Source organism: Yarrowia lipolytica, chromosome 1F (genome assembly GCF_001761485.1).
Source record: "Yarrowia lipolytica chromosome 1F, complete sequence".
Classification (NCBI taxonomy): domain Eukaryota; kingdom Fungi; phylum Ascomycota; class Dipodascomycetes; order Dipodascales; genus Yarrowia; species Yarrowia lipolytica.
In genome coordinates, this window is record NC_090775.1 from 1947906 (window position 1) to 1961190 (window position 13285).

General features: G+C 46.6%; 4 protein-coding genes and 1 pseudogene across 4 annotated transcripts; 2 read left to right on the forward strand and 3 right to left on the reverse strand.

Moving 5' to 3' along the window:
- Positions 1-2100: 2100 nt before the first annotated feature.
- On the forward strand, positions 2101-4950 carry YALI1_F19500g (uncharacterized protein; the record flags this gene model as incomplete). The annotated part of the gene is made up of 1 exon (XM_505420.3): positions 2101-4950. The coding sequence occupies one exon, from the start codon at positions 2101-2103 to the stop codon at positions 4948-4950; it is 2850 nt and encodes a 949-aa protein (XP_505420.2).
- Positions 4951-7722: 2772 nt separating this feature from the next.
- Positions 7723-8592, forward strand: YALI1_F19556g (uncharacterized protein; the record flags this gene model as incomplete). Its single annotated transcript, XM_505421.3, has 1 exon — positions 7723-8592. The coding sequence occupies one exon, from the start codon at positions 7723-7725 to the stop codon at positions 8590-8592; it is 870 nt and encodes a 289-aa protein (XP_505421.1).
- Positions 8593-9030: 438 nt separating this feature from the next.
- Positions 9031-10026, reverse strand: YALI1_F19579g (uncharacterized protein; the record flags this gene model as incomplete). The annotated part of the gene is made up of 1 exon (XM_505422.1): positions 9031-10026. The coding sequence occupies one exon, from the start codon at positions 10024-10026 to the stop codon at positions 9031-9033; it is 996 nt and encodes a 331-aa protein (XP_505422.1).
- A 581-nt stretch (positions 10027-10607) lies between these two features.
- YALI1_F19586g (Compare to YALI0F14663g, Misc non-coding, similar to Saccharomyces cerevisiae RPS30A (YLR287C-A) and RPS30B (YOR182C); ancestral locus Anc_6.83, highly similar to uniprot|Q12087 Saccharomyces cerevisiae YOR182c RPS30B ribosomal protein S30) lies at positions 10608-10791 on the reverse strand (annotated as a pseudogene).
- A 1747-nt stretch (positions 10792-12538) lies between these two features.
- YALI1_F19610g (uncharacterized protein) lies at positions 12539-13108 on the reverse strand (the record flags this gene model as incomplete). Its single annotated transcript, XM_505424.3, has 1 exon — positions 12539-13108. The coding sequence occupies one exon, from the start codon at positions 13106-13108 to the stop codon at positions 12539-12541; it is 570 nt and encodes a 189-aa protein (XP_505424.1).
- Positions 13109-13285: the final 177 nt, after the last annotated feature.

Consider the following 13285-nt stretch of genomic DNA (forward strand, 5'->3'; position numbering starts at 1 on the left):
GATGACGGAGATCCGAGGTTGACGAGAAGTTGTTTCAGAGACGAGATGACCTCGTCCGGTACAGACACTTAGTTAGTAAAGGCTCGCAGGGCAACGTGGCCTGAGAAAGAGGCGAAACAGTTGAGGTCAAGTTATTCACATGGAAGTCTACCCGTGTGAAACTGAATGCCGTTCATCCGTTTCTTTTGCCCATCTGCTTCGAGATACTCACTTTTTTTTTTGTTGTCTGGTCGGTTTCGTGTACCAAAAAATCCCCTGAATCAAGTGTTGTCAAGGCAAAAATGCAGAACAGATAAAAAAAAGCTTTGGTTACATGTCCCAACCTCGCAAAGCTTAAAATTTGTACTGCATATTACGTTGAATAGGTCATGTGACATTTGATGTTTTGGACTCGTATCCGAGGCTCACCCTTTTGCACGAAGGAACGACACACTCAGTTTCGCGGAACGCGAAGGAGGCATCTTATAATGTTGATATCAAGTATCATATGTAAATCTACGTGTACTGTATTTTAGCTACTTGTACAAGTAATTTACTTTTAGGTACAGCATATAACTTCACAATTTACCAACCGTTGTAATGATCACACTCTAGAGTATGTATGTATGTGTACTCTGTAGTCTTTTCATTATTGCTCCTACTGTACGATACATACAGTACATTCGCAACCGTATTAAAAAGTACTGTGCAAGTATTCACTGTGTGTCACCCTCAGGCTTCAATATAATCGTCACAGTTGCAATGGGTTTGCGGTTGACACCCCAACCCAGTACAGTACTTGTAGTATATTGTACAAGTAGTTTTTCTCATCCGTTCATGTCCCAAAAACACAGTTTGATAATTAATGTAACTATTATTTGTTGCGGTGAGGAGGTTTCTGTGTCACCTTCTTCCTGGATTTTTAATATAATTGTGGCCGGCAGAGTAGTACCAGTTAAGTGGTCCTAACGCTCAAGTGTATTCCCTCTCATCGCACAAACAAATGTTATAATGTGGGCTACAGGTGCGATCACAGCCAATCGTGTAACCGCAATTTCCACGATGTTTAAGGTTTGGAAAAACAGTGAACTATTCGCGGGCTGAAAGGCATGAATGGTGTAGCCCTATATATACGACCACGTTGGTGCTATTGCTTCCTAGCCGTTGTTTGGGGGAAGTATGGATATCTTGCAGCTTTATGTACACCTTCAGCCTGCTCTGGTATCGTACAAGTACCAAACCATACGAGTATCCATGGACAAGGCTCAAAGAGGACTACAAGTACATACTGTATGTACTGTACTGTACTGCTGTGTACTGTAGTTTTACTTGTACAAGTAATGCATATGTACGATTTCATGAGAGCTTTACCAGAATCTGTGAGAACTGATTACTCCTTCGTTTGTTGTGTGATTCAGAGTCAGGTAAACAAATCATAAGCTGCATGTACTTTACATGCTTAGGCACAGGTGAAAAGTATTCGCACGCAAAACCGGGGCTGCTTCATACGTGAACCAACCCATTCATCACACCTAGAATTTTAGACTTTCTGTACAAAGAGCACCTACTTGTAGTTATGAGTGAATGAGCATCACACGCTTTCTGATTGGTACCGGGTAGCACTATTTATATTACCTCTCCTCAAGGGCTCCCTCCAATTATATTTTCTCTTGCCCCGTTGAATCTCCTCTGGTAAATATAATCTGATTCTTGTACTCGTGCGGAGTAGTCCTATACATACGAGTACGATACTAATTACTGTAAACCTAACTCAGGGTATCCCTTTTGTGACTCGAGCCCACTCCAAGTCGATAGGTTATTGTAAATAAACTTCTATCTATCTCACATATGGTCGATTAGTCCATATGAATTCTCAGCCTTTATCACATCACCGACGATAAACGGAAGACAAACACTTGAAACGGGCCAAAGGCTTTTGACAGTTACGCATTGACTTCGTCTGCCAAACCCCACGGACTACTATGAAATTCACCGAGCTTTTGGCGGAGTATCAGGTCCCCGAGTGGAAATCGCAATATGTCGACTATAAATGGGGAAAGAAACTACTCAAGAAGATTCCTGACGACTTAAAGGACAGACTCAAGCGTCACAATACCTTCAATGATGAGATCGATGCACCCAGCGAACCTCAGAACATTGCAGCCCAGCAGCAGGCTGTACTTGTGGATCAGACTGCCGGAGAAGCGAGCATATCCCCAAAAACTGTTGCGCCAGCGGCGGCCTGCCGCTACTTCTCCTAATACAGGAATAACGCCAGGCGCATTACTTGGAGAGCCCTCAGAGACAGAACCTTTCAATTCTGGTTCGGAAAACGACAACTACGGGGCTACTGAGTCCCGCGAGGGCAGTGTGGAGGATCACGAGAGGCACGATCCTCAGAGTGGTGGGGTGGCTTCCCATGATCCAAATCTGAGTCCATCATACATGTCCAGGGAACGCCTTTCTAGAGGTCAGTCGGGTCACCCGACACCTATTCTGCTATCCAAGATATCGACATCGGGTGGAGATTCAGTGAAGCTTCCCCCGGCTGCACTCGAGGGCGGTACTACACCTGAAATGGCACCTCATCGAGGTATCATCACCCGCGGAAAGTCCTCGTCTGGTAGAGCAGACTCTGTTAAGGCCAAGTTTCACATTGGAACACCCAAAATCACGCCGGAGGTCAACACTAATTATTCCGTCATGGACAATTCGTTCTCAGTGATCGCACCGTACGACAGTGAAAAGGACTTCATTGCCTGGTTGGACTCCCAGCTGGATAAAGTGAATGAATTCTACGATCAGAAAATGAACGAGACCCACGAGCGATACAGAATTCTGGTGGGACAGCTTGTGAGGCTGCAGCGACAGAAGCTGCATCTTCGACAGCGTCCAAATAAGCCTGCACGTGAGGGTCTGAGTGTGGTGGAACGTCAAATTGAGCTTCCAAGTCTCCCAAGCTTTGCTTGGTTGAAAAAGAGTGACTCGAACGATGTGTGCGACCTCGATGCCGAAAACACTCGTGCGAGCAGCGAGAGTGCACTGCGTGGACAAAACCCGCACTTCCACGATGCCACTACTGACCATGAGGGAATCTCATACGCGTCAGCCCGACGTCAGCTGAAGACAGCAATGCAGGAGTATTACCGAAGTATCGAGCTTTTGCGTTCGTATTGCACACTCAACCGGACTGCCTTCCGCAAGATTCTGAAGAAATACGATAAGATTTCTGGGCGGCACATGAGTGCTTATTACATGGATCTCGTGGACCACACGGACTTCTGCAATGTGGAAAACTCGCGGCTTGACATTGTGGCCGCTAAGGTGGAGGACCTATACACCAACAACTTTGAGCGCGGAAACCGGAAACACGCTATTTCAAAGCTACGGTCTACTGGCGTCAACAAAACATACTATTTTGCGACTTTCCGTGGTGGTATCTTCTTTGGCTTAGCAATCCCATTCTTCATTGAAGGCCTTTATCGAGGCTGTCTGAACTTGGTGGAGCACAAGTCTCCGGACACCCAATACCTGCTGCAGATTTGGGCAGGGTTTTTCCTTATCCTTTTGTTCCTCCTTCTGTTCCCCCTTTGTTGCTTGGTATGGAACAAGTACAAAATCAACTACACCTTCATTTTCGAGTTCTCACAGGACCACTTAGATTATCGGCAATTCTTTGAGATGCCAGCCTTCTATTTCTTCTTCATGAGTATATTCGCGTGGCTGACGTTTTACTCGTTCTGGGAGTCTTCATTCAGGGCCGTCTATTACCCGTGCATCTTTCTAGTTTTTGCGGTTGTGACGTTTTTCATGCCTCTAAACATCTTTTATTGGAGCGCTAGACAGTGGCTCATCAGAGCGCTATCTCGAATCCTTCTCTCTGGACTCTACCCCGTTGAATTCAGAGATTTTTTCTTGGGAGATATCATCTGCTCTATGACCTACTCCATGTCTAACATTGCTCTGTTCTTCTGTCTCTATAGCCACGAATGGTCAGAAGGGTTCCATGGGATATATAATCCTAGCCATTGCGGCTCGTCTCACAACCGTTTGATGGGTTTTTTTAATGCTCTCCCGGGTATCTTCCGTTGGCTACAATGTCTGAGACGTTTCGCAGACACAGGAGATGCTTTCCCACATTTGGCAAACATGACGAAGTACTCTCTTACGATCATGTATTATGTGGCCCAGAGTGTTTGGCGAATTGACACAACCAACGGAAATCGAGCATTTTTTATCTTCTTTGCTACTGTTAACTCTACTTACTGTTTCATTTGGGATATCATGATGGATTGGAGCTTGCTGGAGTTTGGGAGTAAGAACTTCTTGCTCCGAAACCAGCTGACCTACAAGGTCAAGTGGCCATATTATACTGCTATGGTGGTAGATCTGGTGCTCCGATTCAACTGGATTTGGTACGCCATTTTTGAGCAGCAGATCCAACAGAAGCAACTACTCTCTTTCTTCGTTGCTCTGTCAGAGATATTCCGACGAGTCATGTGGATGTTTTTCAGAATGGAGAACGAGCATGTGAGTAACGTCAAGCGTTTCCGAGCATCTCGTGATGTACCTCTGCCATACCATGTGCACGTCTGTGCTGAGCCTGGTGAGACGGACGAGACTGCAGTGGAAGAGGGACACCAGGCAGATGATGAGGATGAAGATGAAGCACGTGACCGAATGGGGTCATCCACTGGTGTCGAATGGGCACGGGAATCGCCTGGGGTGTCGCGTGACTCTCCTCGGAAGTCTCGTGTCACGGATTCACCTCTACGGAAGCGAGGTTCGCATGTTGAAGAGGGTAATACCCCTTCTCTCAGAGCAACTGCCACTCCAGTTATGGAGGCAATCTCAAACATGGTGCAGAAAGCGCATACGGCAGACTTTCAGAGACGAAAGAAACCTCAAGATGATCAGGGTAAGGATTCGGATGGCGAGGATGACGACGATGATGAAGATGATGATGAGTAGCTAGATTAGTTTTAAATTCATTGCTGTTTTCACACGTGTCTTTTTCTGTAACATATGAACGTCGCGAATAAATGGCCATTGGCTTAGGATGTTTTTTCTGTCTTGTGGTTTGTAATTAAAAATTAATTATCCATACCTTTTCGGTAATCTCTCATGTCAGCCTGTATCTCATGGCTTGGGTATAGTATATACAGGTTCGTATTGTATGTGAATACTTTCAGTATGTAGGTGTACAGTGTGCAAGGGCGTAGTTAGTCGTGCCAGTCAGGGTGAAATGTCCATGATTGCTGAATCGCTTTTTCACTATCGATACAGTAGGTGCAAGTACACTGTACATACTGTATGATAGGCTGGGTCATAGATGTTCACGCTAAATGCGTGGCTTCCTATCGTCTACAACTTCCAGCAATAGCTGTGGGGGGTCCACATCTATTGCAATTCCTCAGCGTACTGTACCCTAGCGGTGACCCATTCTATCCCCTATTCGAGTTTGTAATCTCTGTGTATATATGTGTGTCCCCAGCCTTGCACAACGCTATAGGATCTAGGGAACACGTGACTCTGTCGAGTCTTAACGCCGTGCGAATTCCTTACGAGTATCTGATCTGTCGATCATAGTCCCATGTGTCCTCCCAAAATAGCCCCATAAATCTCAGGAATTCTAACATCCTCCTCTGGATGTCCCCCTTATAGCCCTTTTGATATATCAGTTTTATTGTAGTTACTTTGCTCGTACTCGTAACACTTCTCAAACTCCTTAATCCCCACTACAGTACAAGTACACGTAAGCTTTTTTTAAGCAGTGCCTAATTACTAACGTACGCGTTTTGGTGGTGGCAGCGTAATTTTGACGTGTATGGTATCGCAACTTGTACTTGAGGGAACAGCAAGTGACATAGCATGTGTATCCAGTGTCAAGGATAGTTACTACACTCATTATCCTACAAATTAATGTACTGTATTTGTAATACCGATGCATCCTTGTACAAGTTGTACAGTATATGTGTGTTATACTTCTACTATACTTGTACATACTGTACCACTTCAAGTTTAGTGTCAATAGTTACCTACAAGTACACCTGTATAGCTCGTGTATCACTCCACATGTCCGCGGGCCATTCATAAGTGTTTGTGGGGGTACGTTAATGGCAGTTATACCCAGTCCCCATCAGCTGCTACAAGTGAGTACTGTACCCTCGCACGGTACATATAACAAGCTCCACTACGCGAGATGTCTGCCCATCACATGCAACCTGCGCGTGTAAGAAGAAGTCCCTAACCCCAGAATGAGGTTTTGTATGTCTTTTTTCTGGTATGCATATAATATGCATATGTGTGCTGCCCTCTGCGCATAAGCGTGTTGTGTGTAGCCTTGATGAAACTACTAGTACATACTACCAGTACCACCAGTAGGAATTTTATAAGAGATCACCAGTACAGCGTTACAGCCATAGTCTATACACACAGACCTGGCTTACCCAACCAATAAATTCTACAGAAATGTATGTAAAACATTCTGATTCCTCCACCCCTGCAAACATAAAAAAGTACACACCCAAGGAAAACCAACTGACTTACATTTTTGGCACAAACCAATTTCAGACTAAAATTAAACTCAACAAAACATTTCTCTTAAAAAGGAGTTCTACAAGTACCTACAGTATGTACATGCATCTGTGATATCAATCAACCACCACGGCAAAGGGTCACTTGCTGCGTAGAATAATAAGAAACCACATACACCCCACCTATTAGGGATATATTCCATGCAGAGTTGAACTGCCTGATATTAAAAAGTGTATTCAAAAATACCAAGCAATCGGGAAACCTTATTTGAAATCACGTGACAGGGCGTTTCAATTTTTCCGTGGACATGAACACACGAGCCAGGCAAGTGGTATATTAGGAGACCACGGAAATTCAGATGGATCTAGATCATGAGAGAGAGCGGAGAGTCCGACATCAATACATGTACTGCATACACCGTAACTCTACAGCAGTGGAGGAGGCTGACCGAATTTAGCTGCGGAGCTATAATGGTTGCGACATTAGTTGCATCAGAAGTGGTTATGGGCACTTGCTGCAGACATAGTAACAGTAAAAATAGGCCAACGAGAAGGTGATCCGCCAAGACCAATTTGTGCAAAAATATTCCTCGGGCACATATTCGTTCGAGGCCGCGTTACAAAACGCTCAATACCAATGCCCCCACACGTCTCGTACATTCCACGATTATAGTGTAGGTGCATATCCGTGATTTGCGGAAAATCCCCCGAGAAGGAGTGCCAGATTTGGGGAAGGCGTACAAGTGTGAACGCAAGGACGAAGGTATACAAAAATAATAGGATAACCATGAAGACTTGGAAAATAATCAGTTTATGTGGCCTCAACATTGGTCGCGAGACAACCAGAGTACAGACTCACATCATGACGGGAACTACTCCTCAACCCATCTCCATAGTAAGGTTTGGTTTTAACAAAGTTCACAAAAATGGCTCCGCCAAAAATAGGTTCTACCTATGCAGAGGCTGTAAATAGCAGAGGCTGCGCAGAGGCAGAGAGAGACACGCACGCCTCCTTTTACTACGATAGGTGACAATTTCTCTTACGCGTATTTCAAAGCTCCTGTCTCGACACTCATCCCGCCCTTAGTGACTCAGCGACCTCCACACACTCGTTTGCCAAGTATAATATCCTCACAAGCCCAACACCTCACCTCTCTTCGGCATCCATTTTCTACTTTTCCGTCTGTCTCTGTGTCGCTCTATTGAAATGAGATTCTCAACCACATTGCTGCTTGCCTCTCTGACCCTGCTTGTCGACGCCCAAGCTGCTGCTGCGCCTGCCGCCGGTGCTGCTGCTCCAGCCGCCGCTCCCGCTGCTCCAGCAGCAAACAACCCAGGTGCCGGAGCTGCCCCAGCCAACGGAGCCAACATTGCTCCTGCTCCTGCTCCCGCTCCTGCCGCGCCTGCCCCCGCCGCTCCTGCTGGAGCTAACGCGCCTGCCGCTAACCCCGCTGCTCCTGCCGCAAATGCTCCAGGCGCCAATGCCGGAGCTGCGATTGTCAACGGAGACGGTGCTGCTGCTGCCCCAGCTGCACCGGGGGCCGCTGGCGCTGCTACACCCTCATCCTCGTCTACTCTGGCCGCTGGAGCCAAGGCAACTCCATCCTCATCCTCGACTCTTGCTGCAGGAGCCGTAGCCACCCCTTCCACATCGTCTACTACCCTGCCCGTAGGAGCTGCAGCTGCCGTACCCGCAGCATCATCAACAACTACCGGTACCTCATCCACCACTAACGCTGACGGACTCGGCGATGTCCCTGGCCTCGCTTCCACATCCACCACCGCTGTGCCTCCTGCAGCAAACATTGCCCCTCATGGTGGTCTTGGAGGAGGTCCTGGAGGAGTCATTCCCACAACAGTGGTGTCTACACCCGTTTGGGTGACCGGCACTCTGCCTAACGGCCAGAAGGCCACCACCGAGTCTCTATACACCCAAAAATTCACTTCAATGTACGAGACGACAGGCACATGGTCGAGTGGCTCTGTGGGACTAGGTTCGCTGTCTTCCAAGGGCACTATTGGAGTCGAGCGACCACCCATGTATATCACCGTCGCCACCGCCGCCACCAGCAAATAGGTGTATAGGTGACAGGCTGGAAGATAAATTATAGAATTGCATATAGATGGAACGTTACCTGTTTGATTAATTGTAAGAGTAGAAACCGATAGATGAATAAAGATCGTACAATATACACTACATGCGCACTACAAGTAGGCCTCTTATGTAACTGGTTCCCATTTCAATCGAAGCACTGATCTATATACCCTTGCCAAAGCACAGTAGCTACGGATTGGATGCAGTTCCATATGTCGGACAACAGTATGGGTTGCGAAACGATGGAGGTCCGAGCATAAATCCTCCAACAGCGACATCAGTATGTAATTATACCAACAAATGCCTCTCTATAATGCGGTGGCAGCCTGTAGCCTATCCATTAAGACGAGTCGATAAGGCTCACACTCGATGCGACATGCCATGCCCCGGACTCACCCTGCACGCGGTTTACTTGTAGGGCTATGACAGTGTCAATTCATACAGCTCCTTTCCTTCCTTGATACTGACAAAGGGAAGGAAATCGTTGCACAAGAACCTGAAGCGTGCAAAATTGTCTCTGTTAATCACGTTTTTGCGAACCAAAGACATCATGAACAGGTGAAGTAACGGAACGTCTCTGGAGGGATCACTTTCAGATTCACTTTCGTTCGACAGCCAGCTCTGTACAAATTGGAAGATCGCCCACACCTGATCCTCCTCATCTTGCAACACATCGCAAATGGTCATATGAACATTATTAACAGTTGAAATATTGCGAGGAGAGTTATCCCACAGTTGCTGAAGCAGCATGTATTTCCGAGACGGCGTCGCAGAGCTCGATACACCTGTTGCTGCCGTCTTACCCTTATCGCTCACTTCCTGGAGAATCAATTGTTGCAACAGCGAAAGACGAAGAGGTGTCGACGGATGAAGCAGTGCTAGGTCAACATGACCTGGAAACAACCGGACAAAGGAAGATGCATGATCGTGGCATTCTGAGTTCACTGTTCCAGTTGCCACAATTTCGTGGAAGTTCTCTTGTGAGAAATCCTCCTTCTCAAACCACAAACCCCGTCGAATGATTGCCTCAACACCATCATCCTGCTCCAACCACTCTTGCCGCCATATCGTAGCCGCAACAGGGTTAACGCACTCAGCCACCAAGCCATATAGACACACTGGATGTAGTGCTCCGGCAACCCGCAAGCGAGCCAATTCGGGCAACAACGCAAAGTACTGCACAATCCACGGATTTAGCTGCCCCGATAACGAGTAGAGGTGGTGCTGCGCTGCCAGGAACACCGCCTGCTGCTGCCACAAGGTCTCCGGCTGGTTCCGATGCTGCTGCTTCATTCGCTGCCACAGAGCCACGGACTCCTCGAAAACGTCCGCTGCAGCATTCAGTTGTGCGGCCAGACGTCTCACTGCTGCAACCGTGTCACCAGGAGACGTAGCAGCGTCGATTGAGAGGTTCATGCTCACCGTGGAGATAAATGTAGCTGGTGGATCTGGATACACGTATGATGCATGTCATGTTAGTCTCGAAAGGCTGTTATTAAGCAACAGTGGCAACAACTAACCAACGGGAACTTTGAAGGCCATTAGACTGCCATAGTACCATAGAATACAATCCAGCTATAAGGAAGATATTCGCAGATGTACTGCCAATAGTACACGTCTACCCTGCTGTCTGACGATTCCTCGCTCTCCAAAATTACTGTGTTAACCCAAAAGGTAGTACAAAAAATACCGCTCGCAAGGGTCGTAAAGCTGTAAGCGAGGGCGACCCACTGTATCGTAGTTGTATCGTATGGTTCAGTTGATCTTTGATCATATGATGACACACGGGTTGAACTGCTGGCGACAGATAACTAATACGATGACACACGGGTTGAACTGCTGGCGACAGATAACTAATACGATGATGGTACGTGCAGACGGAGTCTTTCTGCCATCTACCATACTGCTACAAGGACAATGCGTAAATGTCTATTTGCATCTACACTAACAGGTACGCTTCTAAGAATACATTATTTTTTATTACCTTCACTCCAAACTTAGGCAGAGTTCTGGTTCATCTTTCGCTTACCGTTGACAAGGGTAACGTTGATGAATCGTCGAGTGTACAAGAGTCGCTTCTTGGCTCGGCCAACAGGGGCCTTGGGCTTCTCCTGCTTCTCGACCTTGGGAGTCTGAGACTTGACCTTACCGGCACGAGCGATAGAACCGTGTTGCTTTCCCTGTGGTTAGTCTATGATCGTTGGGATCTGTGATGGATGACTTGTCATGATGTGTACACACGACTTGGCCATGACAAGTCTGTGCGAGCTGCTTGCTTAGCCCAGACTTCGAGTTAAACGTCTGGTGGATTCTGAAATGAGCTCATAGAGAAAGGGTCATGCCAACAAACAACAAAGGTCAAATGTTGTCAGGTTATCCCCCCAACTGTGATTCAATCAAATGGCCACAGTCACATCACAAAGGTGATGCCTCATATAGTGGTTCGCCACCTGATAGTCGTGCAGCAGACCTAGATCATGCCTTTAGATATCAGTCCTTCCACCAGCCGCCCCGAACGTGTGTACAAAACCAGTGTCGTCACAATTTCTCCGTCGTGGGCATTTCACTAGTCTTGTCGTGGGGTCAAAGGTCGCAACTCAAGTCATGTCGTGGGCAAGTCGTAGGTCATGTCAAACATCGCAAATCGCAAATCACTCCTCCATAATCGTTCCGTTGATACGCACCATTTTTAATTCTGTTGTTAGTTTAGTCTTGAAAACAGGGGTTGTGTGGTTTACTCACCTTTGAAATGTGTCGATGTGAAGAGTGGGAATCTCGGAAGAGTTTTGCATTAGGGAGTGAGTGTTATTTTGAGTTAATCATGTGACTTTATTTAGGGCTAACCCTACAAGTTGGATGCTGTTTGGGACTTTGATTTAAACTTAGTCGTAATTTAAGCTCAGATGGATATGCACGTGACCGGTCCACTTCACAGGAGTCACACGTGATCAATAAATCCCCAAGGTGATATAATATAAAATGTACTGTACAAGTACAAGTACTACTACTACTTGTACGACTTGTACGAAGTGTCATCTAATGTGAAGCCTTTGGGAAAATTCGCATATCTTCAGAAACTTTCTTTTCCCGTTTGGCATCCCACTCATATATATATCTCGCTGTTCTTGGTCATCTATGAATCTCAACTCGATCGCGGAGTCCCAATTCGGACACTCGAGTATTTTGATCAGACCACCAGAATCAACACAGAACAGTTCGGCACCATGGATGGCTATCTGTGCTCGATTAACTTTTTAGCCACTCCACATCTCATCTTGCATGAACCTTAGACAACAGATATTCATTTGAGCTTGATTGCGAGCCGAATGTGTGACTTTTGCAGAAAATTACCTGGATCAGAAAACCAGTTACGAAAACCAGCTTTGACACTCTGATTATACCTCACGCTCGAGACATCCGTCGTCCAAGTACAAGTACAGTAGCGAATTCTTGTAAACCAGCACTTCTGTCTTTCAGTATGTCCCCCAGTTTTGACCACCACAACAAGAAGTACAAGTATGTATGTACAGTACATACATTACAAGTACATACATTACAAGTACAGCTACAGTACAAGTACAGCTACAGTACAAGTAGAAAAACCTTTGTCATATAACCACAAGTACTTGTACAACCGTTTAAGATAGTAAGACCACAACACAATATCCCTCTCTAAACACCCAGTACAGCATGTACTTGTAAAGCCGTTCTGATCTCATGGGGGATGGTATCTAACGCACCTCTGACAGCCATTAAACAACTACAATATGTACTTTACTACTCGTAGTTAGAGAGGTTACTGGCCAATAAAACACCTATTAACGACGGCACAACTACAAAAGTACATCTGATCCAAGAGCACTCACGTACCTTCCATGTCCAATACATCAAGTCATTATTACATATAAATCATCACCACAGGGTGCTATCATACTCTCAGTACCATCCAAATAATCACTCCCACAAGTGCCAGAGTGAGACACATAACGAACAAGACTGACATTCGGGATACAGGAAAGTGATTGTTCACAATCATGTGCTGTGAGTGGAAGTACCGGGTGGTTCCAAGAAGCAAAACCACAATGCCAGCTGACACAAACAAAGCTCCTGCTATTCGAGCAAGACGTTTGTTGTCCTCAATCTTGTCCAGCTGGTCCTGTGGGTCGTTGACGTTAGTGGCCGAGTCCGAAAGTCGCAGAAGCTGAGAGAGACCCACACCAAGGGTAGCAAAGGTCATGGAAGTACGCATCCATGCTAAGAACGTTCTCTCGTTGGCCAGATGATCGCGGGCGACTGCTCCCTTGTTTTCTAGCCGCAACGAGCCCAGATGATATGCCGAAGAAATCCATTTGTGCACCTTGTTGCTGTCTGGGTGATCTAAAGGAGGATCCGCAGGCTGTGCAGGCTCCGTCGCAGACCCTTCGTCCTGCAAGTGGGACTGCACCTGTGTTCGTTGTTGTTCGTCATGGTCCACTCGGACACGGGATTTGGCTGTCATTGGTGCGAGCAACGGTTTGGCGTTGGGTGCTTTGTTCGTGTTGTGGGTCGATGGTACGGAGTCGTGCTGTCGATAGAGGTTGATAATACAGGATGGGGACGTGTCTTCAGCCGTATCGCTCACCAACTCGTCGGATGTAGAGTTGACGTTTTCTCCGTTGACGATTTTTTGGTTCTC